The sequence below is a fragment of the Epinephelus lanceolatus genome, chromosome 7, assembly GCF_041903045.1.
Source record: "Epinephelus lanceolatus isolate andai-2023 chromosome 7, ASM4190304v1, whole genome shotgun sequence".
Classification (NCBI taxonomy): Eukaryota; Metazoa; Chordata; class Actinopteri; order Perciformes; family Serranidae; genus Epinephelus; species Epinephelus lanceolatus.
Genome location: NC_135740.1, coordinates 20,795,649 through 20,822,314, shown reverse-complemented (window position 1 = coordinate 20,822,314; position 26,666 = coordinate 20,795,649). Strand labels below are relative to the sequence as shown.

At 41.7% G+C, this 26,666-nt stretch overlaps 1 protein-coding gene and 2 long non-coding RNA genes across 3 annotated transcripts; 2 read left to right on the top strand and 1 right to left on the bottom strand.

Moving 5' to 3' along the window:
- Positions 1-4,235: 4,235 nt before the first annotated feature.
- Positions 4,236-7,426, top strand: LOC117260821 (uncharacterized). The gene is made up of 3 exons (XR_013491882.1): positions 4,236-4,251; positions 6,953-7,077; positions 7,330-7,426. It is a non-coding gene; the product is annotated as an uncharacterized LOC117260821 (long non-coding RNA).
- A 1,719-nt stretch (positions 7,427-9,145) lies between these two features.
- On the top strand, positions 9,146-21,150 carry LOC117260775 (NACHT, LRR and PYD domains-containing protein 1 homolog). Its single transcript, XM_033632856.2, has 9 exons — positions 9,146-9,182; positions 13,537-13,661; positions 13,914-14,128; positions 14,224-14,474; positions 14,592-14,720; positions 15,586-15,718; positions 15,869-15,907; positions 18,482-18,766; positions 18,910-21,150. The coding sequence occupies exons 2-8, from the start codon at positions 13,537-13,539 to the stop codon at positions 18,760-18,762; spliced, it is 1,173 nt and encodes a 390-aa protein (XP_033488747.2). The 5' UTR covers positions 9,146-9,182; the 3' UTR covers positions 18,763-18,766; positions 18,910-21,150.
- On the bottom strand, positions 15,256-25,798 carry LOC144463796 (uncharacterized). The gene is made up of 3 exons (XR_013491795.1): positions 25,654-25,798; positions 25,468-25,506; positions 15,256-15,364 (listed from the first exon to the last, which is right to left on the bottom strand). It is a non-coding gene; the product is annotated as an uncharacterized LOC144463796 (long non-coding RNA).
- Positions 25,799-26,666: the final 868 nt, after the last annotated feature.

Here is a 26,666-nt window from a genome sequence, read left to right as displayed (position 1 = left end):
CCTCCTGTCCAAAATTAATGCACACGACCGCATTTTTGGCCACAGATGAAGCCGTGAAATCGCGCCTCTTCACCTGCACAAAACACACCCAGACACGAAAACTAACTCCACTCCTTTTTCTGTCCAGAAAACGGTGGACTCCATGTCCTGACAGACTTTAGTTTGTGCAACCTGCACAAACACAATAATTCGGCATAATCACAAATGGTCAAATGCACTGTTAACAACCGAAAAAATACTAACTCACAAGTTTACTACCGCTCAGGCACAATACCACCTACTACTGCGCACTGGACAGAGGCAGGGTCAAGGACGCAGAGTCCCTCTCATGACGTAGTATCAGGCGATGTTGAAAAAAAAAAGCGTTTTTAAAAGAGGAGCTAAAAAGAGCCACTTTTTTCTCTGAATTTGTGCCCTTATGTTGTGTTAACCATAATAAATTCTGAATTAACTTCTCATGTGGTAATTTCAGACAAGGTTATGTACATATTTATATATTTTTAAAACAATTTAACCTGTAAAGTAAAAAGGAACATGTGTTTGGAGCACAGCAGATCTTAATGTGATCACTTCACATTTCTTTGGAGCTAAAACAAAATGCCATTCGCTGAGATTTGGAACTGACTGATTGATTGATTGATTGATTGATTGATTGATTGATTATAGTCATTGCTGCCTCTGTTAAGTGTCAATGAGTTTTCATCTGTCTCAGTTGATGTGACAGTGGGACATCAGGTATTTTTGGCAGACTGCCTTTGACACACTATGTATTGGGAAATATTAAATCTTTTTCTGGCGGCACGGTGGGGCAGTGGTTAGCATTGTCGCATCACGCCAAAGGGGTTCCTAGTTTGAATATAATACAATACACAGGCTTCCATCAGTTTTCACAGGCTCAGTTATTACTTTGTTACCTCATTGGGTGATAGTGACGTAATTGGCATTTATTTTAATGAAAGTCTTCAAGATAATTGATTTAATTTAAACTTTAATTGATCACTTTATATTAAAAGTGACCCCACACTGGTTATCTTACCCGTTCTTAACAAAGCCAGCATTGTGATAAATGTTTGTTTTTTTTTATCAGAGTACTGTTTGTCCTGATTTGGTAATCTTGAAAAGTTTGTATCTGGATCACGTTGATCCAATCAAAATTGCTTTGAAAAAGTAGTAGCCTACAACAGTGAGATGCATTATCTGATTCTGAATACCAAAACATGAGATTGAATCATTGTGGTCCAGATTTATTTTTCTGGCCAACTGTACCCAGAGGATTTGATCCAGCATGGCTGACTGAGAAAAACACTGAGGTCCAGCTAAACCATCCAAAGTGACAGAGACAGACAGACAGGCAGAGCACACTGCTGTAAGTCTGTACACCCAGTGTGTGTGTGTGTGTGTGTGTGTGTGTGTGTGTGTAGGAGCTGACCTCAGTCAAACAGAGGACAGAAGTAGATGGCAACAAACACTGTGAAAATAAACACTTAAATGAAGGGAAAACACTGGTGTTTTTTATCTACATTTTGTCAAATTCCACAATAGTCTGTTTCTAAGTTTTACATATAAGTCCGTGTTTTCCACTGTTTCACATTAACCCTTGAAAACAAAGAAAACGTGTGGCTGTCTCTGTATCCAGTTTTTTTATTACAGTATTAAAAACATGCCTGATCCGTCCACATCATGCCTAACGACTGTTGCTCACCAGTGGCCCCACTCACTCCTAACGACCGTCGTTCACTAGTGTGACTCACCTGACCCAAACTATGGTCCAGTGAAACTCCACTAACGAAGTATTGTCTTATGAGGGTGGTGGGTGTACACCTCCACAGAGGTTAAAAACCTGAGTCTTACTCCACTGTTTGTCAGACTAGTGAGGACTAGTCAGACTGATGCGTTGAGAACTGATGAAGCCGCTTGGATAAGAGGCGAAACGTCTTCTAGACAAAATCAAAGTCCAGTTGCCTACGATTTAATTGTTGCCAGAATGGAATTGACCTGGATAAATGAGAATATCCACAGACTTACCTGACAGAATGAGCTACTCTACTACATTTATAGAGGCTGTATGTCTGCTTCTCACACATATCTGACCTGAGTAGCTACTAAACAATGTTTTTTGCTTGGGTAGGTCATTACGAGTGAGAGGCTTGGTTCATCAGAGTAGCTCATCCTGAGTGGGTAGCCAAACTTTCAGAACACCGCCTCGCTCTTGCGATTTTATCGCCGTCCACTTTTATGATACGTCAGAGGAAGTCGGGATGAAGTCGGACACAAAACCGGCAGGCACTGTGCGGAGATTGCCAGTGATCGAATCTGCGCAGGCTTGGATCATCTCGGACGAGCCTAATGAGAAACACCTACCGACTCTTGACAAGCACGAGTCATAGCTATCTGGGTTGCTTGAATCTGTGAGAAAAATGGAGTCCAAACCCCCAAAAACTATTGTGCAGGACACACTGATGCACCTCAAATACAGGGATGCAGCTATGTTCTGCCTCGAGCTGGACAGACGCATAGGTGTGCCGGTGGTTGCTTTGTTGAAGCTGGCAGCAAAACCTGGAGACGCCTCAGAGATGATAGACCATCTGTTTTCAAGCTTCACTGAGGCTGATGCAGTGTCAGTGGCTGTGGATGTACTGAAGGAGATTGACTACGACACACTCAAACTAGGTAAAGTTTTTGTATACTCTGAACAGAAAAGTCTGACCTATCACACTGCGGGACATTTATTCCTCAAGACTGCTTGCAAATAATACACTGTTTGAAAAATTAAGGGAACCCTTAAATCACACATCAGATCTTGATGAATGAATTATTCAACTTGAAAATCTTTGCTGATGTACGTTGTATAATTTGTTGAGAAAAAAGTCAATGGAAACCAAAATCATCAACTCACTGAGGGCTGGATTCAAAATCACACTTCAACCAAGTTAAAGTATTCATTTCTTTTGAGCTTTTACATACTTGAGTGTTGTTAGTAGGAGCTGCTCTCACCATATCCTTGATGAATTTGTTTTATGTTTACCATATTCCTTATTTATAAGAGCAAATGTACTAAAGTCAAGCCCTGCTGAAAATTGTTCTTAAAAGAAACCCAACAATATATGAAAATACTTCTTATTTCAGACAACGTGAACGCAGTTATGTCGTACCTTCAACACTGTACTGCATGGTCTCCAGTTACCTTCACCATGCATTATAGTATTATTACCTCCACCAAGGAGGTTATGTTTTCGCCAGCGTTGGTCTCTTTGTCTGCAAAATAACTCAAAAAGTTATGAACATATTTTGATGAAATTTTCAGGAAAGATGGATAATGGGACAAGGAACAGATGATAAAATTTTGTTGGTGATCGGTTGAAGCACAGTGGATAAAATAATAAATAAAGTCTATCGTCTGACAGCCTCAGCAGCAATTCCAATTTCTAAAGACGGTGAAAATGGCGCCATCTAGTGGCCGGAAAGCACGTCTTGTTCTACTTGCTAAATATTGTTGTAATTCTAAAAAAAAGAAAAAAGAAAGGGAAGAATACAAAAAAAAAACATGGCGGAGGTCTTCACTCTCTGAGTGCTTTTCTAGTTTATTATTTGTTGTTTTTGAATTTATGTCTAAAGTCTATTTTTTTTAAATCTATTATCTTTTCTTTCTCTCCTTTTGATTTTTTATTTATATGTATAGTTTATTTATTATTATTTCTACTTATTCATTTCTGTTGTATTCCCGTAGAGGAGCGCTTGAGAAAAAGCAGAGCTGAGCTGATCCATGGTGTGAGCAACGTTGAACCAATTTTGGATGAGCTCCTCACCAAGGGAGTTATTCAGCAAGACAGTTATGATAAAATCAGTGCTCTCCCAACCTCGGCGGAGAAGATGAAGGAACTCCACGATGGTCATCTGAAAACTGCTGGAGACAAAGAAATCTTTTTCAGCATCATTGAGAGACTGGAGCCTCATCTTCTCATCGAGGAGACGTTACCGTAAACTCACAGGCTTTTACTTTGGGCTTTCTTTATTTGCAATTGATACTTTGTGTACATAGATTTTTTTCAGATGTGTAGCACTGCCGTCTCTGCCTTGATCAGTGACGCTAATCTCTATACTTAAAATGAGTAAATTAATAAATAAAATGTATGTTTCCTTAAGCCAACTGGAGAAACAGGCTGCAAGGGCCATCAGTAAACATAATCAATTATCCTTTATTATTTCAGACTTGATGCACAGCGTGGGGTTACTGACCCAGAACCAGTCCATGTGAGTAGATCCTCAGCTGTCTAAAGCATCCTTTTTGCCCTCTGCAGCAGGTTGTTTGTGCTTTGCATCTACTTTTATTTTAATTTTGACATGCATGGATTGATGATTACAATCAAGAGTCAACAGTTCAAATATCAATATTTAAATACAATATTAAAACTCTGTTCTGCATTGTCTGTTTTTCACCTCAAATGTTTTCAGGAACATATTTGAATGTACTGTTTAGCTGTAAAATGAGAGAGCTGGTCCGCCTAGTGGGCGGTGCTTGTGACTGCAGTTGACTATTTCTACCATGGTGGTCAGGTCATAAACTTTTTTATTTTACAGCTAAACAGTACACTAAAATATGTTTATGAAAACAGGGGTAACACTTAACAATAAGGTACACAAAATTAGAGTAGTTACTGAGAAACTAATGAGGAACGATTGAGGGACTAATGAGTAACTAATGAGTAGTTACTGAGGAAGTAAGCTACACAAAATTAGAGTAGTTACTGAGGAACGAGTGAGGAATTAATGAGGAAGGAATGAGTAGTTACTGAGGAACTAAGCTACATAAAATTAGAGTAGTTACTGAGGAACTATTGATGAACTAATGAGGAACTAACTATTAGTTAATGGTCAGTTCTTCAGTAAGCCCTGATCAAATTTCAGAGGAGTAGTTAATGAGGAACTAACTATTAGTTAATGGTCAGTTCTTCAGTAAGCCCTGATCAAATTTCAGAGTAGTTACTGAGGAACTAATGAGGAACTAACTGTTAGTTAATGGTCAGTTCTTCATTAACTCATGATCAAATTTCACAGAGGGGTTAATCACAACTTAATGATTAGTGAACTACTTACTTCATCAGTACAGAATCATTACTCAATAACCCGTCCATTAGTTAACCTTTTTATGTCCTAAAGTAAAGTGACACATAATAAGTAGTCTTTCATTACTTCATCATCATCTTTACAATTAGTTCCTTAACAAATAAAATCGCAGACAACAGGATTCGTGAGAAGAGTTTTATTCATTATTTTCAGACCACATACACATTAATATGACCATCCATGTTATTCTGTACGATGATGCCTTAGAAATAAATATGATAGTGTGTCACATTTTAGGTAGGATAAGCTTAAAGAATTTATCATGGGGGCTGCGTGTAAAGTACTATATACTGATCACACCGTTCTTCACAGTACAGTCGTTTGAGGTGCACAAAATTTAAAGTAGTTACTATGAAACAAATTTGGAATGAATGATGAACTAACTATTAGTTAATGGTCAGTTCTTCAGTAACCTGATCAAATTTCAGAGGAGTAGTTACTGAGGAACTAATGAGGAACTAACTATTACTTAATCATTATCTACCCTTTTTGTGTACCCTAAAGTAAAGTGAGACATCAAAATGAGTAGGTAATGAGTACTGAATCATTATCTACTCATTTTGATGTCTTTAGGGTAGACAAAAAGGGTAGGTAATGATTAGGTAATAATTAGTTCCTCATTCATTCCAAATTTTCGGCCGATTGAGCATGTTGAATCGGCGGTGGAGCTTGTCGGTGAGAGAGATCACTCTGATTGGCTGTTCAGGTTTTATTTCCTTGTCCCTGTAGCGAGTGAATCTGCCTGTAGTGAAACTGGGGCTAACCAGTGCTTCCTCTTCAGGCTCCACTTCACTCAGCTGCCCCACAGACCTGCTGCTTTTTCCCACTTTAACCTGAATAACAAACCGGGGCTAGCTGTGAGGCTAGGGGAGCATTAGCCGCAGCATGACCGGAGGGAAGCACAGCCAGTTAGCCTCTGCTAGACTACCAGCTAGCACCGTTTGTTATTCAGATTAAAGTGGGAAGAAGCAGTTTGTCTGGCAGCTGAGTGAAGTGGAGCCTGCGGAGGGAACACCTGGGCCATCTGGATGTAATAGTCCGTGGAGGTGCTGCGGTGCTCGGCTGCACAGATAGGAAATCCCATGGCTGACAGGATGTATCACTCTGTCACTCCGCTACTTTGTTAATAGGCTCATTCGAGATGAACTGCGCCGCCTCGCCTGGAAAGTAGACGAGAAGGCGGCTACAGCGTTAAAGTTACCTCCTGTAGTTTTAGAGTCATATGTGACACAAAGAGCATATCTGTGATTCAGGGTCTGTCTTCACACAGCTGTGCTAACAACAGCAACAGTGCTGACAGAGCCACCTGTGTTAACATGAGGTTGGGAGGGTACCAGAGTTAAGTTTTTTAAGTTTATACGTTTATTCACTTTATTAATCCCCTGAGGGGAAATTCAATGTTTGAGAGGGTGGGCATTACGCTTTGGCGACTACAGCGTCCCACCAGCTTGGGTCAGGATGGCATTGTCAGTGGTAAATGCTCTATGAGTGTTGTGCAGTGGCAGATTAGCTAGCTAGCAGGATAAACACACAGGGCCCAACATGCATTTAACAGCACTCACAACAGGACCGTCGACCAGAACAAAGTACAGAGAAGCTCGAATAACAGCACACTGAGTGAGCGTGACTTCATTCTTTGCTCAGGACGTCATTACTCTGAAATATCTTTACACAGCAAATAGTTGATTGCATCTACATTAATGCTCTGAATGTCACATACAGAACCTTACAAGACTCTTTTCATCTCACCACAACAAAAGTATCAGCTGTACTACTGTTTCAAATATACTGTGAATCTACAGTAAGTTATTACTTTAACCTGTTTCAGATGTCACACAATGATCCTCTTTTGAGTGTGGGGGCAACCGGAAGTGATCTGTTCCCTGAGCATGACTGGATTAAACTTGAGCCTGAAGTGAACTGTGTGGATGCAGACGATGCTCCAATTTACAGGTAAAAAAATGTCTTCAAATACTTTGGCACAGCAAACACATTTTCACAGAAGGAAAACTACGATCTTTTTCGGTGTTTTAACATTGATGCCAATACATAATTACAATTATCGTGGTATTGTTACATTTCACAGCAAATTAAAACAAGGCAGATTTTGTTTTCTGTTTACATTAACAATATTTCTGATCTAACAATATTCTAGCCCAAAGGAGACCCAAACTTACGATACTTGTTTTCCCTTTCATGAATTAGCCTGCAGTCTGAAGCAGGTGCCTTTGAATGCAGTGTGTCTGGCTTGCGCTGGGTTTGTAAGGAAAAGGTCAGCTTCAAGTACCAGTTTTGCTCTTGGGAGGGGCACTTGGACAGATTGAAAACCATGCAGTACTTCGATGCAGGTCCTCTACTGGACATTACAGTCATTTCTGGAAAGTTAGATGAAGCACATTTGCCACACTGGATCTGCACAGGTAAGCAACATCATATGATAAAAACAAGATGTAACAACCTCAGTAATGTTTTATGTATGTCTTTAAAAACCTTTATACACATGTGTTTTGTGCAGAAGACAACCCTACAGTTTTAGATAAGTTTGCAGTCGTCCACATAGATACATGTGGAGACATTGTGGAACAAGTGTCTGAGGTCACATCATCCCATGTCAAGTTGTCTGGGCCAATTTTCTCTCCAAGAGGAGTCCTGATGAGAGCCGGCTTCTCCACGAGAATTAACTGTAAAGTGTTAAAGCTGCAAGGTGGACATTTAGACGACTCAGAGATCGTAGACCTCCTGGATTCAAGCTTCACTGAGACTGATGCATTGACAGTGGTTGTGGATGTACTGAAGGAGACTGGCTGCGACGGTGACACACTCAAACTAGGTAAAGTTTTTGCATACTCTGAACAGAAAAGTCTGACCTATCACACTGCGGGACATTTATTCCTCAAGACTGCTTGCAAATAATACACTGTTTGAAAAATTAAGGGAACCCTTAAATCACACATCAGATCTTGATGAATGAATTATTCAACTTGAAAATCTTTGCTGATGTATGTTGTATAATTTGTTGAGAAAAAAGTCAATGGAAACCAAAATCAACTCACAACTCAATCAACTCACTGAGGGCTGGATTCAAAATCATACTTCAAAATTTAAATTAAGTTAAATTATTCATTTCTTTTTAGCTTTTACATACTTGAGTGTTGTTAGTAGGAGCTGCTCTCACCATATCCTTGATGAATTTGTTTTATGTTTACTATATTCCTTATTTATAAGAGCAAATGTACTAAAGTCAAGCCCTGCTGAAAATTGTTCTTAAAAGAAACCCAACAATATATGAAAACACTTCTTATTTCAGACAACGTGAACACAGTTATGTCGTACCTTCAACATTGTACTGCATGGTCTCCAGTTACCTTCACCATGCATTATAGTATTATTTATTATTTGTTGTTTTTAAATTTATATCTAAAGTCTATTTTTTAAAATCTATTATCTTTTCTTTCTTTCCTTTCAATTTTTTATTTATATGTATAATTTATTATTATTATTATTTCTACTTATTCATTTCTGTTGTATTCCGGTAGAGGAGCACTTGGAAAAAAATAGAGCTGAGCTGATCCATGGTGTGAGCAACGTTGAACCAATTTTGGATGAGCTCCTCACCAAGGGAGTTATTCAACAGGACAGTTATGATAAAATCAGCGCTCTCCCAACCTCGGTGGAGAAGATGAAGGAACTCCACGATGGTCATCTGAAAACTGCTGGAGACAAAGAAATCTTTTTCAGCATCATTGAGAGACTGGAGCCTCATCTTCTCATCGAGGAGACGTTACCGTAAACTCACAGGCTTTTACTTTGGGCTTTCTTTATTTGCAATTGATACTTTGTGTGCAGATTGTTTTCAGATGTGTAGCACTGCCGTCTCTGCCTTGATCAGTGACGCTAATCTCTATACTTAAAATAAGTAAATTAATAAATAAAATGTATGTTTCCTTAAGCCAACTGGAGAAACAGGCTGCAAGGGCCATCAGTAAACATAATCAATTATCCTTTATTATTTCAGACTTGATGCACAGCGTGGGATTATTGACCCAGAACCAGTCCATGTGAGTAGATCCTCAGCTGTCTAAAGCATCCTTTTTGCCCTCTGCAGCAGGTTGTTTGTGCTTTGCATCTACTTTTATTTTAATTTTGACATGCATGGATTGATGATTACAATCAAGAGTCAACAGTTAAAATATCAATATATAAATACAATATTAAGACTCTGTTTCTGCATTGCCTGTTTTTCACCTCAAATGTTTTCAGGAACATATTTGAATGTACTGTTTAGCTGTAAAATGAGAGAGCTGGTCCGCCTAGTGGGCGGTGCTTGTGACTGCAGTTGACTGTTTTCACCATAGTGGTCTGGTCATAAACTTTTTTATTTTACAGCTAAACAGTACACTAGAATATGTTTATGAAAATAGGGAGTAACAGAATCTTGATTCAGATTTGATCAGCGCTGTCAAGTTTGACAGTTTGACTGCAGTTCATGAAGTGATTGACAAAATTGACAGCTACGTTAGAAACTCCGGGTGCCCAGTAGCTCAGTAGGTAGAGCAGGTGTCCCATGTACATAGACAATGTCCCTGCTGCAACTGGTGCAAGTTCAATTGCAGTCCTTTGCTGCATGTCATCCTCCCTCTCCCCTCTTCACAATTATCCTGGCCTGTCCAATACAGACAGACCCCAAAATATCTTTAAAAAAAAAGAGACACTCCTTGGGTCTGATTTGTAGTTTTTGGTGCACTGTAGATTGTAGCAAATGCCACCAGAGGCAATAGGAGGCACCCTGTGGGCCCACCACCGGCAGGGATAGAAATCGGGGTCGGGTGCATTGTGTGCTGGGCGGCAGGCAGGGGCGGGACCCCTGGCGTGCCGATCCTTGGCGTCGTGGACTGGTTTTTGGTACGTAAAATGTCACCTCTCTGGTGGGGAAGGAGCCGGAGCTGGTGCGGGAGGTGGAGCGGTACCGACTAGATATAGCTGGGCTCACCTTCATGCACAGCACTGGTTCTGGAACTAAACTTCTGGAGAGGGGCTGGACTTGCGCTTTTTCCGGAATTGCTCAGGGTGAGAGGCGCCGGGCGGATGTGGGGACACTCACAAGCCCCCGGCTGAGTGCCGCTGTGTTGGGGTTCTCCCCGGAGAACGAGAGGGTCGCCTCGATGTGACTGCAGGTCGCAAAGAGAAGGTCTCTGACTGTGGTTTGTGCTTATGCACTGAACGGCAGTGTGGAGTACCCAGCCTTCTTGGAGTTTCTTGGCGGTGTTCTGCAAGGGGTGCTGGCTGGGGACTCCATAGTTCTCCTGGGGGACTTCAACGCTCACATGGGCAATGATGGAGAAACCTGGAGGAGGGTGATTGGGAGGAATGGCCTGCCTGATCTGAACCCGAGTGGTGCTTTGTTATTGGACTTCTGTGCGAGCCATGGACTGGCCATAACGAACACCATGTTCGAACACGGAGGTTCATAAGTGTACCTGGTACCAGAACACCCTAGGCCTAAGATCATTGATCGACTTTGTGGTCATATCAGCAGATCTGCGGCCGTGTGTCTTGGACACTCAGGTGAAGAGAGGAGCAGAGCTGTCAACTGATCACCACCTGATGGTGAGTTGGATCAGATGGCGGGGGAGAGCTGGTAAACCCAAACGTGTAGTGAGGGTGAACTGGGAACATCTGGCAGAGGACCCTGTCCGTCAGGTCTTCAACTCCCACCTAAGGGAGAATTTCTTGTGCGTCCCGGGGGAGGTTGGGGACATGGAGTCTGAGTGGGCCGTGTTCAAAGCCTCCATTGTGGAGGCGGCTGCTAGGAGCTGTGGTCAGAAGGTTGTCGGTGCCTGTCAAGCGGCAACCGAAGAACCCGCTGGTGTACACCAGCGGTGAGGGAGGCCATTCTGCTGAAGAAGGAGGCCTTTCGGGTCTGGCTGGCCCAGGGGTCTCCTGAAGCAGCAGACAGGTACCGGATGGCCAGAGGGGCTGCAGCTGTGGCGGTCACTGAAGCAAAAACCCGGGTGTGGGAGGAGTTCGGGGAGGCTATGGAGAAGGACTTTCAGTTGGCCTCAAGGAAGTTCTGGCAGACCATTAACCGACTCAGGAAGGGAAAGCAGAGAGGGAGGACCGCTGACCCAAACTGGGGACATCGTCGGGTGGTGGAAGGAGCACTTTGAGAACCTCCTGAACCCGGCCATCACGTCGACTGAGAACGAGGCAGAGCCTGAAGACTCGGGGGAAATCTTGCCCATATCCCTGGCGGAGGTCGCTGAGGTAATTAAAAAGCTCCCCAGTGGCAAGGCGCCTGGTGTGGATGAAATTCGCCCTGAGATGCTGAAGGCTCTGGGCACTGTTGGGCTGTCTTTGCTGACACGCCTGTTCAGTGTCAGCCAAGTGTACGGTGCCTGCAGAGTGGCAGACTGGGGTGGTGGTCCCCATCTTCAAAAAAGGGGATCAGAGGGTGTGCTCCAACTATCGGGGTATCACACTGCTCAGCCTCCCGGGTAAAGTCTATTCCAGGGTGCTGGAAAGGAGGCTCTGACTGATTATCGAACCTCAGATTCAGGAGGAGCAATGCGGATTCCGTCCTGGCCGTGGAACAGTGGACCAGTTCTTTACCCTTGCAAGGCTGCTGGAGGGGGCATGTTAGTTTGCCCATCCAGTCTACATGTGCTTTGTGTCCCTCGAGGGGTCTTGGGGCGGGTACTGTGGGAGTATGGGGTTCCAGGCTCGCTGCTATGAGCCATTCAGTCCCTGTATGACCAAAGTGAGAGCTGTGTCGGCATTCTCAGCGTGAAGTCAACCACGTTCTCGGTGGGTGTTGGCCTCCGCCAAGGTTGTCCCTTGTCACCAATCCTGTTTGGGATCTTCATGGACAGGATCTCGAGGCGCAGCCGGGGGGAGGAAGGGGTCCGGTTTGGGGACCTCAGAATTGCATCTCTGCTTTTCGCAGATGATGCGGTTCTGTTGGCTCCATCACACCGTGACCTCCAGCATGCACTGGAGCGTTTTGCAGCCGAGTGTGAAGCAGTTGGGATGAGAGTTAGCACCTCCAAGTCTGAGGCCATGGTCCTCTGTCAGAAACCGTTGTTTTGCCCTCTCCGGGTTGGGGGAGAGTTACTGCCTCAAGTGAGGGAGTTAAAGTATCTTGGGGTCTTGTTCACGAATGAGGGTAGAATGGAGCGTGAAATGGATCGGAGGGTCGGTACGGCTTCTGCAGTGATGCGGGTACTGCGCCAGTCTGTCATGGCGAAGAGGGAGCTGAGCCAGAAAGCAAAACTTTCAATTTACTGGTCCATCTATGTCCTAACCCTCACCTATGGTCATGAACTCTGGGTAGTGACTGAAAGAATGAGGTTGCGGATACAAGCGGTGGAAATGAGTTTCCTCCCTGGGGTTGCTGGGCTCAGCCTTAGAGACAGGGTGAGGAGCTCGGACATGCGGAGGGAGCTCGGAGTAGAGCCACTGCTCCTTTGTGTTGAAAGGGGTCAGTTGAGGTGGCTCGGGCATCTGATCAAGATGCCTCCTGGGCACCTCTCGCTGGAGGTGTTCCGGGCACGTCCCACTGGTAGGAGGCCCAGGGGCAGACCCAGAACACACTGGAAGTATTACATATCTCGTCTGGCCTGGGAACGTCTTGGGGTCCCCCAGGAGGAGCTGGAAAGTGTTGCTGGGGAGAGGGATGTCTGGGATGCTTAGCTTGGCCTGCTGCCCCCGTGACCAGGCCCCGGATAAGTGGATGAAAATGGATGGATGGATGGCAATAGGAGGAGGAGGGACATAATCTTTTCACAGACTATCTGTCTCATATAATACTTTGTGTATGTTGTGAGAGTTTCAGCAAATGTGACAACAATCTTTTCATAAAAGTTACCTCCTGTAGTTTTAGAGTCATATGTGACACAGAGCATATCTGTGATTCAGGGTCTGTCTTCACACAGCTTTGCTAACAACAGCAACAGTGCTGACAGAGCCACCTGTGTTAACATGAGGTTGGGAGGGTACCAGAGGGTGGGCATTACGCTTTGGCAACTACAGCGTCCCACCAGCTTGGGTCAGGATGGCATTGTCAGTGGTAAATGCTCTATGAGTGTTGTGCAGTGGCAGATTAGCTAGCTAGCAGGATAAACACACAGGGCCCAACATGCATTAACAACACTCACAGCAGGACCATCGACCACAACCAAGTACAGAGAAGCTCGAATAACAGCACACTGAGTGAGCGTGACTTCATTCTCTGCTCAGGACGTCATTACTCTTTAAAATCTTTTTTCTTTTGATTGCAGCTACATTAATGCTCTGAATGTCACATACAGAACCTTTCAAGACTCTTTTCATCTCACCACAACAAAAGTATCAGCTGTACTACTGTTTAGAATATACTGTAAATCTACAGTAAGTTATTACTTTAACCTGTTTCAGATGTCACACAATGATCCTCTTTTGAGTGTGGGGGCAACCGGAAGTGATCTGTTCCCTGAGCATGACTGGATTAAACTTGAGCCTGAAGTGAACTGTGTGGATGCAGACGATGCTCCAGTTTACAGGTAAAAAAATGTCTTCAAATACTTTGGCACAGCAAACACATTTTCACAGAAGGAAAACTACGATCTTTTTCGGTGTTTTAACATTGATGCCAATACATAATTACAATTATCGTGGTATTGTTACATTTCACAGCAAATTAAAACAAGGCAGATTTTGTTTTTTGTTTACATTAACGATATTTCTGATCTTACAATATTCTAGCCCAAAGGAGACCCAAACTTACAATACTTGTTTTCCCTTTCATGAATTAGCCTGCAGTCTGAAGCAGGTGCCTTTGAATGCAGTGTGTCTGGCTTGCGCTGGGTTTGTAAGGAAAAGGTCAGCTTCAAGTACCAGTTTTGCTCTTGGGAGGGGCACGCAGACAGACTGGAAACCATGTGGTACATCCCTGGAGGTCCCCTACTGGACATTACAGTCATTGCTGGAAAGTTAGATGAAGCACATTTGCCACACTGGATCTGCACAGGTAAGCAACATCATACGATGAAAACAAGATGTGACAACCTCAGTAATGTTTGATGTATGTCTTTCAACACATTTATACATGTGTGTTTTGTGCAGAAGACAACCCTACAGTTTTAGACAAGTTTGCAGTCCTCCACATAGATACATGTGGAGACATTGTGGAACAAGTGTCTGAGGTCACATCATCCCATGTCAAGTTGTCTCAGCCAGCTTTCTCTCCAAGAGGAGTCCTGATGAGAGCCGGCTTCTCCGTGAGAATTCACTGTAAAGTGTTAATATACAAGACCACCAAAACATTCCTCACACTGCATGTCTATGTGATCCCTTGTGATCCGGCTCTAGAAGAGGTGATTACATATCTTACTGGCACCATGTTGATTCACACTTCAAAACACAGTCAGCAATGTTGGCTGCTGTAACCTTGAAGCATCTTTGTGCTGACAATGTCTTTTTTCCTCCCACAGAAAATACAGAACAAGGAATTATCCAGTGGATGCAAAGTGATCCAAAAACCATACCCAGTAAAATCCCTGAAAATGCGTAGCCGTCTCATCCTCACGGCTGATATGGACACTGCAGAAATTTACCCCAAGGTAAAGTTTGGACTGTATTTATTTATTGATTTAATTGTCATAAAATGAATAAATAAAATGGACTAATATGAAGCTAAAGCCAGGAGATGGTTAGCTTAGCATAGCATAAAGACTGAAAACAGGAGGAAACAGCTAGCCTGGCTCTGTCCAAAGGTTACAGAATCTGCTGACCAGCACCTTCTAAAGCTAACTAACAGTCTGTATTATCTCTTGTAAAATGACAACTTGTTAAATACACTGCGTTTTATTTAAGGATGAAACTCATGGACAAACATAAGGATTAACACGGTCATGCTAGCTGCTTCCCCTTGCTTTCAGTGTTTAAACTAAGCTAACTGTGTTCTGATTTACCAGCCAGATCAAGCACGTTTTCCAAAATGTCAACATTTTCTAAAAGATATTATTAATCCCGGCTCTTAGGCTGGAACAATGATGGGAAATGAGACGAGTGAACAAATACTTATAAGAGCTCATTTATTTACAAAATAACAATAAATAACCGAACAAACGTCAAAGTCAATTATCAGTCATATCTGTGAAAACGAAGAGGGAGGCTCTGTTGGTAGGTGGTGAGCTTCTATATCATGGCCAGGCCCCGATGTGGCTCATGAGGTTAATGACGACCCTCTTCCTTGACCCGCATCCTGCAACAGATAAACAGCCAGGAAAACAGGCACACTGAGCAGAGCAGAGCCGTCATTATATCCTGTCTTTGCATTGTTTTGGTAAAATACAGCTCCTGTGGCTTGCCACCTGAAGATATCAGCACATTTTTCTTCAGGCGTGTAACTTCTCACATTTTAAAAATTGACCTCAGCACAAAGTCTAACTCTGCTCCTTCCCCCTTTATATATTTCTGTCACAGAAATTAAAACTCATATATGAATGGTGTGACCCAAACTTCTTCGAAGTGTTCATTGTCGATCCTGACAGTAATTTCGAGCTCGGACTCAGACACAAAACAAGTGGACAAGTGTGGACCTGTGCAATGCGAAAAGGTCAGTGGTGATGAAATGATATTCTGTGATGTGTGTATTTACGGCACCTGTATATCATTCTTGTTTAGCTAAAATGGCTTAAATTAAGTGTCTTGTGTTGTGAATGCAGAACATAAAATTTACATATTGTTTATTTGGATTTTATTTCAGATGACTATCAAAACACTGGTGATGTTCAGGTGATGTATGGTAAGACATAATATGTGATGAGTACTCAGTAGAAATACACATGTATGAAATATAAGGAAGGCAACGAGCACTAGCAAATCAGAAAAACAGTAGGGTGGGTCATGCCTTTGTCATTCTTGGAAAAAAAATTGGCGTCCCAAATTAGGGCTGCAACTAACGATTATTTTCATTGGCGACTAATCTGCCGATTATTTATTCGATTAGTCGACTAATCATTTTATCAAAAAATGTGTTAAAATGTTGAAAAATGTCGGTCTGTCTCTCCCAAACCCCCAAATTATTGTCATTTAATGTCTTGTTTCGTACTCACGCCAAAGGGTTTTAGTTCATCGTCATGGGAGAGTGTGTAAAGCTGCCAATATTTGAACGTAAGAAGCTGCAACAAAAGTATTTTGGTGTACTTTTATAGTATTTTTCTATGAAAAATGACTCATTTTAATAGTCGATTAGTCATCAATTAGTCGACTAATCATTGCAGCCCTTTCCCAAATAGCATTTTTTGGGCTTTGGTAGTAATCAACAATGAATATTTGAAACTCGACGCAGGGCTGAAGGAACATCTCCAGAGCTGTTCTCCTGGCGAATGTTCAGTGCGTCTGCCCCTTAGCACAAGCTACCACAGCAGCAGCGGCTAACATCCAATACCGAGCTGTTAAACAGTCCCAACAAACTCACACCGACACTGAAATGGCTCATCTCTGTCGTTAAAGCTGTCAATAATCGTTAACACTAGGGCCCGCACACATCCTGTGTTTCTTTGCCCCCTTGAATATAATGTCAATGGAGACACGTGGAAGGTGCACTCAAAAGGGAGAGTGATGCTGTCGCAGCACACAGGCATTCTCAAGCGTCTGTTTTTCAGGGCGTAACGGCTGCACCCTAAGATAAAAAACGTTCCACCTTTGGAACCAGCAACACACACCCCGTGATGTGAGGAGGAACAACCAATCACAGCCATTAGATAGCGTCCCTTTCTTCCCTAAATATTAGTTTATGATGATTCATATGGAAAAGCAGTTGGTAGCCTATTTTTTTTTTTTTTTTTAAATTTTATCAAGGCTACCCATACAACGGAAACAACATTTTAGGCCTCAGAGACACTTAAAAAACAACGCCTGTAAGAGGATCAGCTACGAACTCTGGATCTCTGTGTATGGTCGCTTAGCAACTTCAGGTGAAGTTGGCACAGAGTGGCCACAAGAGTAGCAAGCAGCGATCGACATCAGTTTAGGTGGTTAAAAACACTGCATTAGGGTGACCATATTTTGATTTCCAAAAAAGAGGACACTCAGCCCGGCCACGACATAACCTACTTAAATGATACTCCCAGTTTACTCAAAGATGCCTTATAATTTTAATATATTTAAAATTTATATGTATGGATAGAAAATTCAGTTATATTACAAAATAATATCTCTCAAAGACAGAAATTCAGATATGCCCCAATAGGGGACACATACACACACTAGAGTGTGGTGATCCGAGACCGACGGTACCTGACAGGTCGGGCCGGGTTTGGTCAAAAATGTAGCTATAAATTGTATTCGGGCTCGGATCGGATTCGGTCAGCTTTCAGTGAAAATGTAGTGTAAAAATAAATAAAATCCTATTGTCTGTCCTGTTTATTGCTTGGGCACTGTTATTTACGTGACAACACCTGAACATAACACACACAGACACACACTGGCTGTTTGTTTCTACCTCTCCCCTCGCTGGAAGTCTCGGACCTCCAGCCGCCCGCCTCCGCCTTGATTAAACGCTGAAAATAAAATAAAAGAGGGAGACAGGTTTTTCCTATTTTATCTTATTTTGTTTTATTTCTCCCTCTCCTCTCGCTGGAAGCGTCAGACCTCCCGCCTCCTGCTCCCGTCTCAAACACGGAGGTCTCCCTCTCCGCTGAGCACACCCGGCCTGTTAAATATTCTGTAACCGTAATGACTGTGTGACACAAACTCAGTGTTTTGGTCATTAAATAATGTCGGGCTCGGTTCGGGTTCGGACAGAAATATGCGGCCCGTGCTGCACTCTAACACACACACACACAAACACACGGAAAACCGGACATTATCATCAGTTTATAAAAAAAAACCCGGACGCCCCAAACGGGACATGAAAAGTGGACATATAAAGAGGATGTTTGGTCAGCCTACACTGCATGTACCCAAGCCCTTAGCCATGTGATGCTAACAGTTAGCCCAACTGTCTCCGGTGCAGAGCTCTTGTGATAAAGACAGAGAGGGAGCAGGGCAAGGAGGAGCTGGGTGAATTAATATGCTGTGTGTAGCTCTACAATGAAACAACAATTTACCCATTTGAAATAGTAAACAAACAGAAAATAGAAAATAGTGGCAGTCAATATTGATAAAGTAGTGGACCATCACAAATAAATCAATGTATGGGAAACCCTGTGATTTATTTTTATTTATAATTTTTTTTTTTTGTTCCTCAAAAAAAAGGGGAAAAAACACCCAAAATTGGAAACTGAATACCCACCAGATAAGTGAAAATCTGAACAATCCAGTATTTAGGTCCAACCTTTTTTTTTTTTTTTTTCCCCCCACTTTTTTCCTCTAGACAAGGAGCTTGCCAGACTGAGGCCTAGACTTGTGAACAGGGTGTCCACAGAGCTTATCAACCAGCTGCTGGATGATCTGTTGGAGGATGGTGTCTTGAATGATGGGGAGAAAGACTCGATACTTCAGGACAACAGTACCAGTGCAAACAGGGCACGCCACCTCATCGACATGATACGGATGAAAGGACGCAAAGCCAGCAGGAAGTTGTTAACTCACCTTCAAAGCAGAGACCCTATGCTTTGTGCTGATCTGGGGCTGCCCTCTGGCCTACCTGTGTAGTCAGGTAAGGTCTGTCTCAGCAGGGCTGGCCAACGTTCATGAGTGAGGGAGGCCTTGATCTTATTCATATGTCAGTTTAGTGCACAGTGAAATATTATTTTGAACAATTATCTGATGGCATTGATATATATTTTGGTTTTCCTGCAGAGACTGAAGGAGAGAAACCCAAACTCAACCCTGCTGCTGATAGAAAGAAATGAAGAATGAAGACACTCCTAATTCATTCTGCACTAAAAGTCATATCAGGTGACAGACATGATCAATGGTTGAGCTGTTAATATGTTAAATCAACTCTTAAGAACTTGATCAGTGCTGCACTGATGAGTATTTTTGTATTAAGTGTACAGTGTGTAGGATTTAGGGGGATATATTGGCAGAAATGGAATCTAATTCATAGAGTATAATCACCTGAAACTAGGTTGTGTTTTCATTGCCTGAATGAGCCATTTATATCTACATACAGAGTAGGTCCTCTTCCACAGAGTCGTCCATGTTGTTCTCCAGTCGCCCAGAACAGAGAAACCAAACACCTGCTCTCATCAGGGCCATTGTGTGTTTGCGTTGGCCACTGTAGTTCTCCTACACACAACTAAGTGGTGAACACAGTGGAGCATTAAGCAGCTTAAGAGCTTGATATTAGGAGAAGGTTAAGACTAAAACATATTTAAAAAGAGAGTATAATACTAACGCTGGATTTATTTCTTGTGTGGACTGAAACTGTGTCTGCTGATAATGTGTAAATGTAGATGATAAACAAAATTATATCATTCACATGAACAAAAAGGGAGGGCACCATTTTTTTGGTTGTTGTTATTTATTAATTAAGGTCAATTTTGGATATTTACTGATGGGTCATTAAGTTTTGTCTTTACTACGTGTGGAAAAATGTCTGTGAATGAAAAGATAATTCATGTTGTTTCTGGTATTTGTATGAATCTTACCTGCAAGGTGAAGGAAAATAAAGTGGCTGCTACTCTGTGCTTAAACTCTTCTATCCTTGTGTCAACATGCTGACTGTGTTGTTGTCTCTCACTGATACAGCCCAGAGTAAGCAGATAAAAAGAAGCAGAATGGTGAAAGTTGTCATATTGAGGTGTGTTAACATTCCACCTTAAACATTGCCGGTACTACTGGTAGCCTCTGAGCTGCACAGTGAATTGTATTATTTTTTCTCAGTCTGAAGCTAACTGTTAACTAGTTAAGATGAAAAGGCAGCAAAACATATTTTAACTTTTTTGAACTGCTTAACAGGTCAAAGTTTATGAGGATACAATGTTAGTTAACTTTCATTCTTGTCCCACCACGTTTCCCCCTGATGCCACCAAACGCCATTAAACTATAACAGCAACCAGCCATGTTTTGTGCCGATGTTAACTGTTAACTTGCAGCACTTGTCTTTGCTGGACACATTTTCCCCACAAATAAGACATGCTAATGTTTTTAGCACAAGCTTATGGCATTCTACATTGTGCAAATTAGCCTAGTGGCTAGCAGACCTTCCCTCTACTCATATGAAGCCAGGGACAACAGCAACATTTAACAGAGGTAATGTTACAAAGTTTGGTTCCATTACAGCTCACAAGGTTCACCGACAAAACAACTGTCTTACACTAAACACGTTTTACAAACACATATAATAAAGTTATTAGCACAAGCCTATGGCATTTAACATTGTATAAATTAGCCTAGCAACAAGTGGAGATTTTCTCTACTGATATGAAGCCAGGATAAATCACACACAAGATTTAAAATGCTTTTTTGTGGAGGCTTTATTGTCTTCACAATTTGTTTCTTGTCAGTGAAAGTAAGGTAAATAAAAGCTTTGTTTCCACTGAAGGAAATGGTTTAGCTTACAAAAATAGACAGAAGGTCTGCATTCTGGGGAGGTGTATGTCAGGCGATGGCTTAGGGTACGGCATAGGATCTACCTAGACACAGAAGTACAAATTCTGCCTCGAGGCCAGCGGTGTCTAAACGTTTTGAATGGGGGCCATAAAAGGTCATGTGAAAATGCGTGGGGCCAGCTGCTTCTTGCATCATATAGGTTATTTTAAGAAAATCACAAACAAACCTGAACTCAAGCTTTATTTAAAGAGCCTTCGCTCTCTGCTGAACAGCCTCATCCTGCATTAGAAAAGTCGCAGTTTAAACAACCAAGAAGCTTGCTTAAAGTACTGCAAAAGTAGTGTGATAAGTAACACATTACTCTACACAGAAAGTAATGTTGTGAAGTAACTTATTTGTTTCAACTAGTAATAGGCTATGTCATACATTACATTTTGAAAGTATCTTGCCCAACACTAATGCAGCTCCAATTCTAAGATTCACCATGGCAACAGGTGAATAAAAAGCAGGCCCACCATTTTAATATAGTAGATGTAGAGATATTAATACACATTATATAAAGATTATTTTAATTTAGTGGCTTTATTTCAGTTACTTCAACACGTGTTGTAAATATAAACAGTCAGTGAAATATTTTTTAAAACACATTCTGATTATATACAGTCTATTTAAACTCACCTCAATTCTGCAGCTGCACCACAATCCTGCACACTCAGAAATATTAACAAATAATCCCAAACATTTAAAGAATTATGTTCCTTCATTGTGACTCCTCACAACATGATTGGCACAGATAATTCATCCTACGTGTCAAAAGCTTTATGCCTTTTTTTTTATTTAAACTGAGATTACACATTACAGCACATTTCAGCAACAATGAAATTCAAAGTGCTCATCATAAAACATCAAAAGCATCTAGACAAGGTGCAAAAGAAACACATTATAAAAGGCCATTTAAGAGCAATCCATCACAGTACTACAGAATGGAAAATAAAAAAGTTAAAATACACTAATATAGGCAAATAAGATACAAAAATAAAAGTTAAATCAATAAAAGTACTTGAATAATAAACATCACAGTGGAGTATATGAAATGAATAAATATTTAATTTTAATAAAAGGCAGCAGCACGCAATAACCACAACGCAACGTTTCTAACACACTGACAGCTGTCTCTTGTGCCGAGTCACAGTGAGTTTATTTAAGCTATTTCACTGAAAACTGCAGGAAGGTGGAAACTCTGTTTATGTCAACTTAGGTCTTTCATATTATTTTATCCATTGTTAACGGACTAGTGTGTAGAATTTTATCAGCATCTAGTGGTAAAGTTGCACATTGCAACCTACTGAACTTTTCCTGTGTGCAAATGCAAAAATGTGATTGGCTCCGTCTAGAGCCAGTGTATGGTTTTTCTGTTCTGGGCAACAGTAGAACAACATGGCGGACTCCATGACAGTGGACCTGCTACGTATGTAGATATAAACGGCTCATTCATGGAAATGAAAACACAACTTTTCTTAGTTTCAGGTGATTTTACAGGAATAAAAACATAGTTAGGAATATCATATTCCATTTATGCCAATATATCCCCCTAAATCCTACACACTGGACCTTTAATACAAAAATACTGATTAGTGCAACACTCATTAAGTGCTTAGAGTTTATTTAACATATTTAAAATAAAACAATTAATTATGTGTGCCACCTGATATGACTTTTAGTGCTTAATTATTAGGAGTATAGGAGCCATCCCTGGTGTCAAATGTATGTAAGATGCTATTTTGTCTTGTTGGGGTCACTGTACTGCCATGGGTATCTGTCAATATAGGCAGGAAGCATTCATTCAGGGACAGGTGTTGCTTGACGGAGGAGCACATATGGTTTTTTGACAACAACGAAAGGCCATGTGGAGCCAGGTGTACACTGCTGAACGTGATGGTAAAATGTATTTTCCTTTGAATGGTTTATATACACAGATTTATGGATGCTACAGTGGTGAGGAATAAATATTGCATCAAAGACAAGATAAACAGCTGTCGGTTATGTCAGGTGAGTGGTTAGTCAGTAGCCTGTCTTGTGGCCCCTCTGTGGCTTTAAGTGTAGGTTTAGCTGCTACAAGGAGTGTCTTCATTCTTCATTTAGTTTTCCTCAATGTATCACCAGCAGGGTTGAGTTTGGATTTCTCTCCTTCTCTCTTTGAACACTGCAGGAAAACCGAAATACATATCACTGCTACCAGATAACCAGTGTGGTGTGTAACGCGTTACTTTGTAACACACAGTAACGTAACTACTTTTATTGGGTAAAAAGTAGTGTAACGCGTTACTACTGAAAATATGGTAACGGAACGTAGTTACTTTGTCAGTTGGGCACAACGTTACTTTTCCCGGGGACAGATTTGACGGTGACACTGCCTGTCTGCCTCAGCTGCGCACTAGGCAGGAACTGTGGCAGTTGCCATGTCAACAGTACAGACAGGAGCGCCAAAATCAAGAATCGTATGAGGAACATGGAAGATACACACGCCTCCTTGGATTATTTTAACGGTTTGTCAACCGAAGACAGGTTAGCTTTTTGTAATAAGCTAACAATTAGCAACGGAGTGAGGTTTCCTGACCCGTACTTAATGTCGGGTCAGTGGGTCACCGACGCTACGAAAGAAATGGCCTAAGCTACAGTGGCCGGACATTGTTTTATATCTTGTGGAGAAACCCGGCGTTTATACGCATGAAAAACTCATGGCATATAAATCCCTTGATGTGTATAATTTTGTACTTTGCGGTCATGTCCAAGATATTGAATACCGGGAAGATTTATTTATCTGATGGTTTTTGTGCTCTACGGACCGAAGTACTGCCGAGCCAACGACAAGGACACAAAACAGTAACGTTAACTAATGTACAAGACCTGGGCGATTCTGAACAAGTCGACCAACTATATACTGACAGCGAACTGCACTTGTATGGCTGGGTAAGTGTTGTTTAATGTAACGTTAACCTCGCTAGTCAGACCTCAGACATGGGCAACATATGACCCCGGAACCTCAAAGGAAATCAAAACGACCCCCAAAACATCAGTAAAATGCAGCATTGTGTTAACAGAAAACAGAACAATCATAACCTGCCTACCTTCCTGGCGCTGTGTGAACGGCAGCCTGTTGCAGCAGCTCCTATTTTGTGTATTTTAAATTGCTGCTGTGACATTAAAATTTCCCCCCGAGGGGTTAATAAAATACCTACCGTACCATACCAGAAGAGAAAATGAATTAATTTATTTGTGCAGGTCTGTAGCTTACTGCTGTATGAGTCTGTTACACAGACATAGTCTCACAGTTACACATGTAATAACAGAACAGAAAATGATTTATTCATGAATATGACACTATTTGTTCAAAGATAGTGTCTGTGAATATTAATATTTTCCTCATTCAGTGATGCAGCAGGTCTGGCAAATAGGCTATTAGTAGTAGTAATCTGTCATGTAACAAATTCATGTAGCCTAGTTAACACAAATTAACTCTCACTCTTTAATCTTTATTTTATCACCAAAGTGGTAAATACCAGTGGTAAACTCGGATTTTTTCACATTTAGGAAATGAGATGGGGTTCTACCCAAAGTCAAGTACCATAAAAGTAACGTAAAAGTAACGAGTAATGTAAAAAGTTTTCACAGAGGGTAACTAAGTAAGGGATTACTTTTTTTAAGAAGTAACGAGTAACGAGCAAACACTACTTTTTAAAAGTAACTTCCCCAACACTGCAGATAACTGTTCAAACTTCAAACATTTGATATCAGTAACATTATAAAGGTCACTGAAGCTCAGGCACTGTGCAGTCACTGACAGGCTGACATATAGATCAAGGCCTCCCTCACTCATGAACGTTGGCCAGCCCTGCTGAGACAGACCTTACCTGACTACACAGGTAGTCTACGACGTGCTACGACGTGCCCTGTTTGCACTGGTACTGTTTTCCTGAAGTATCGAGTCTTTCTCCCAGTCATTCAAGACACCATCCTCTAACAGATCATCCAGCAGCTGGTTGATAAGCTCTGTGGACACCCTGTTCACAAGTTTAGGCCTCAGTCTGGCAAGCTCCTTGTCTAGAAGAAAAAAGTAGAAAAAATGAAACAACTCAAATTTTGGGCTCCTAAAAGGGAACACGACCTAAACTAAAAATTCAAACATGTTATTTCCATGTCCTTGGACAGTTTAATCATAGTTTGTGAACATGAGCTACTCTCCTTTAAAGCCAGAAACCAGACAAGTAAGTCTCAAACCTGTGATGTCATTGGGTATTAAATCTGGAGCTGCTCCATAGACAATGAATGGGAGCCCGATTTTGTGGACCCACAGAATCTTTCTTTTTGTTTGTTTTTTTACACCCAAATGAACTTTATTCTATTGTAGTGTCCTCAGATCTGAAACAGGAAATGTACCCATATACTCATAACATTTCCCTGGGTGCTCGCAGTACCATCTAGAACATCTTTCACCACTCAATGTCTGTAGAGCAGCTCTAGACCTTATACAATGTAACATCACAAACCTGAGTTTTAGCACTCTAGTTTTTGGATTTGGGACAGAGACTAATATTTTTTGAACAGTTGTAGACCATAGGAATAACATGTATGAAGTTTGAAAATGGGTGTAGTTCCCCTTTAAGGTGATTCATGATGCACAGATACCTAAAACATTTAGTTACACTGTAATACTAGTATGATCCATGTGGATTTTAATGATTGTCACTGTATATTCAAATTCAAATGTATTAATGTCTGTACCAAGTCCCACCAACGATACCAAGATGATCAATGAGTATGTGAAAGATCTAATGACACTCATTATATACCATGTCTTACCATACATCACCTGAACATCACCAGTGTTTTGACAGTCATCTGAAATAAAATCCAGATAAAAAATATATGTGTATTAGTTTTATTTAATGGTTTTATGTTTTACTTTCACAACACAAGACAATTAAACCATTTTAGCTAAACAAGAATGATATATAGGTATCAGAATATCATTTCATAACCACTGACCTTTTCGAATTGCACAGGTCCACACTGTTCCACTTTCGTGTTTGAGTGTGAGCTGGAACTTACTGAGCTGGGTCACTGCCTTTATATAAGAGCTTTAATTTCTGTGACAAAAATATATACGGGGAAAAGGAGCAGAATTAGACTTTCTAAAAATGTGATAATTCACATGCAATTTGTCAAGAAGGTGAAGAAAAATGAGCTATCTTCCAAAGTGAAATATGCGGGCTGACTGTATTTCACCAAAAATAATTCTGAACACAATACGTTAAAGGAATAGTTTGACATTTTGGAAAACAAGCACATTTGCATGTGTCTGGTCAATCAGAGGACAGTTAGCTTAGCTTAGCATAAACACTGTTAGCAGGGGGACCAGCTAGCATGGTTCTGTTAATTCTTAGAGTCTCAGCAGGGTCAGTCACATCAGAGTAGCACAGGCTGGAGGTTGGAATCATCACAGGCTGTACCGTCTCTGTGATCCTTTTCCCCTTGCCAATGAATGTGGTCATCAAGTCTGCTGAGGAAAAGTGACAGAGCCTTCAGACTAAGTCAGGGAGGCGCCAACCACCAGTCAGGGCTTTCATGGACGCCCCTACTATCACCACCGCAGCAGTGCCAGGAAACAGGTGGATCCTGCCAGAGCCAGGAGCTGGGGAGCTGTTTGGGAGTGGTGGACCAGTCAGGGCTTCCTGGCAATTTCAAGGCTTGGATCTACCAGCATGGTATCCTGGCAAGGACACTCTGGCCAATGTTTGTCTACAAAGTCCCGATCTCCATCGTAGAGGGCTTAGAGAGGAAAGTCAGAAGCTTCCTCTGGAGGTGGCTGGGATTGCCCAGAATCCTTAGCATCACTGCTTTTCACAGTGATGACACCAAGCTGAAGCTGCCCCTTTAGTCCATGAAGGAAGAGTTTAAGATGACTCATGCCAAAAAGGTGATGCTGTACAAAGATTTCAGCAGCTCCAAGGTGGTCCAGGCAGGGGTGGAGGTGAAAACTGGGAGAAGGTGCAGAGCCA

What these genes read in the sequence shown, in the direction of transcription:
- LOC117260775 (XM_033632856.2), top strand. Translation starts at nt 13,537, where the DNA reads ATGTCACACAATGATCCTCTTTTGAGTGTGGGGGCAACCGGAAGTGAT. An exon ending in GACGATGCTCCAGTTTACAG is followed by an intron (nt 13,662 to 13,913) that starts GTAAAAAAATGT and finishes TTCATGAATTAG; the next exon opens with CCTGCAGTCTGAAGCAGGTG. An exon ending in GTGATCCGGCTCTAGAAGAG is followed by an intron (nt 14,475 to 14,591) that starts GTGATTACATAT and finishes TTCCTCCCACAG; the next exon opens with AAAATACAGAACAAGGAATT.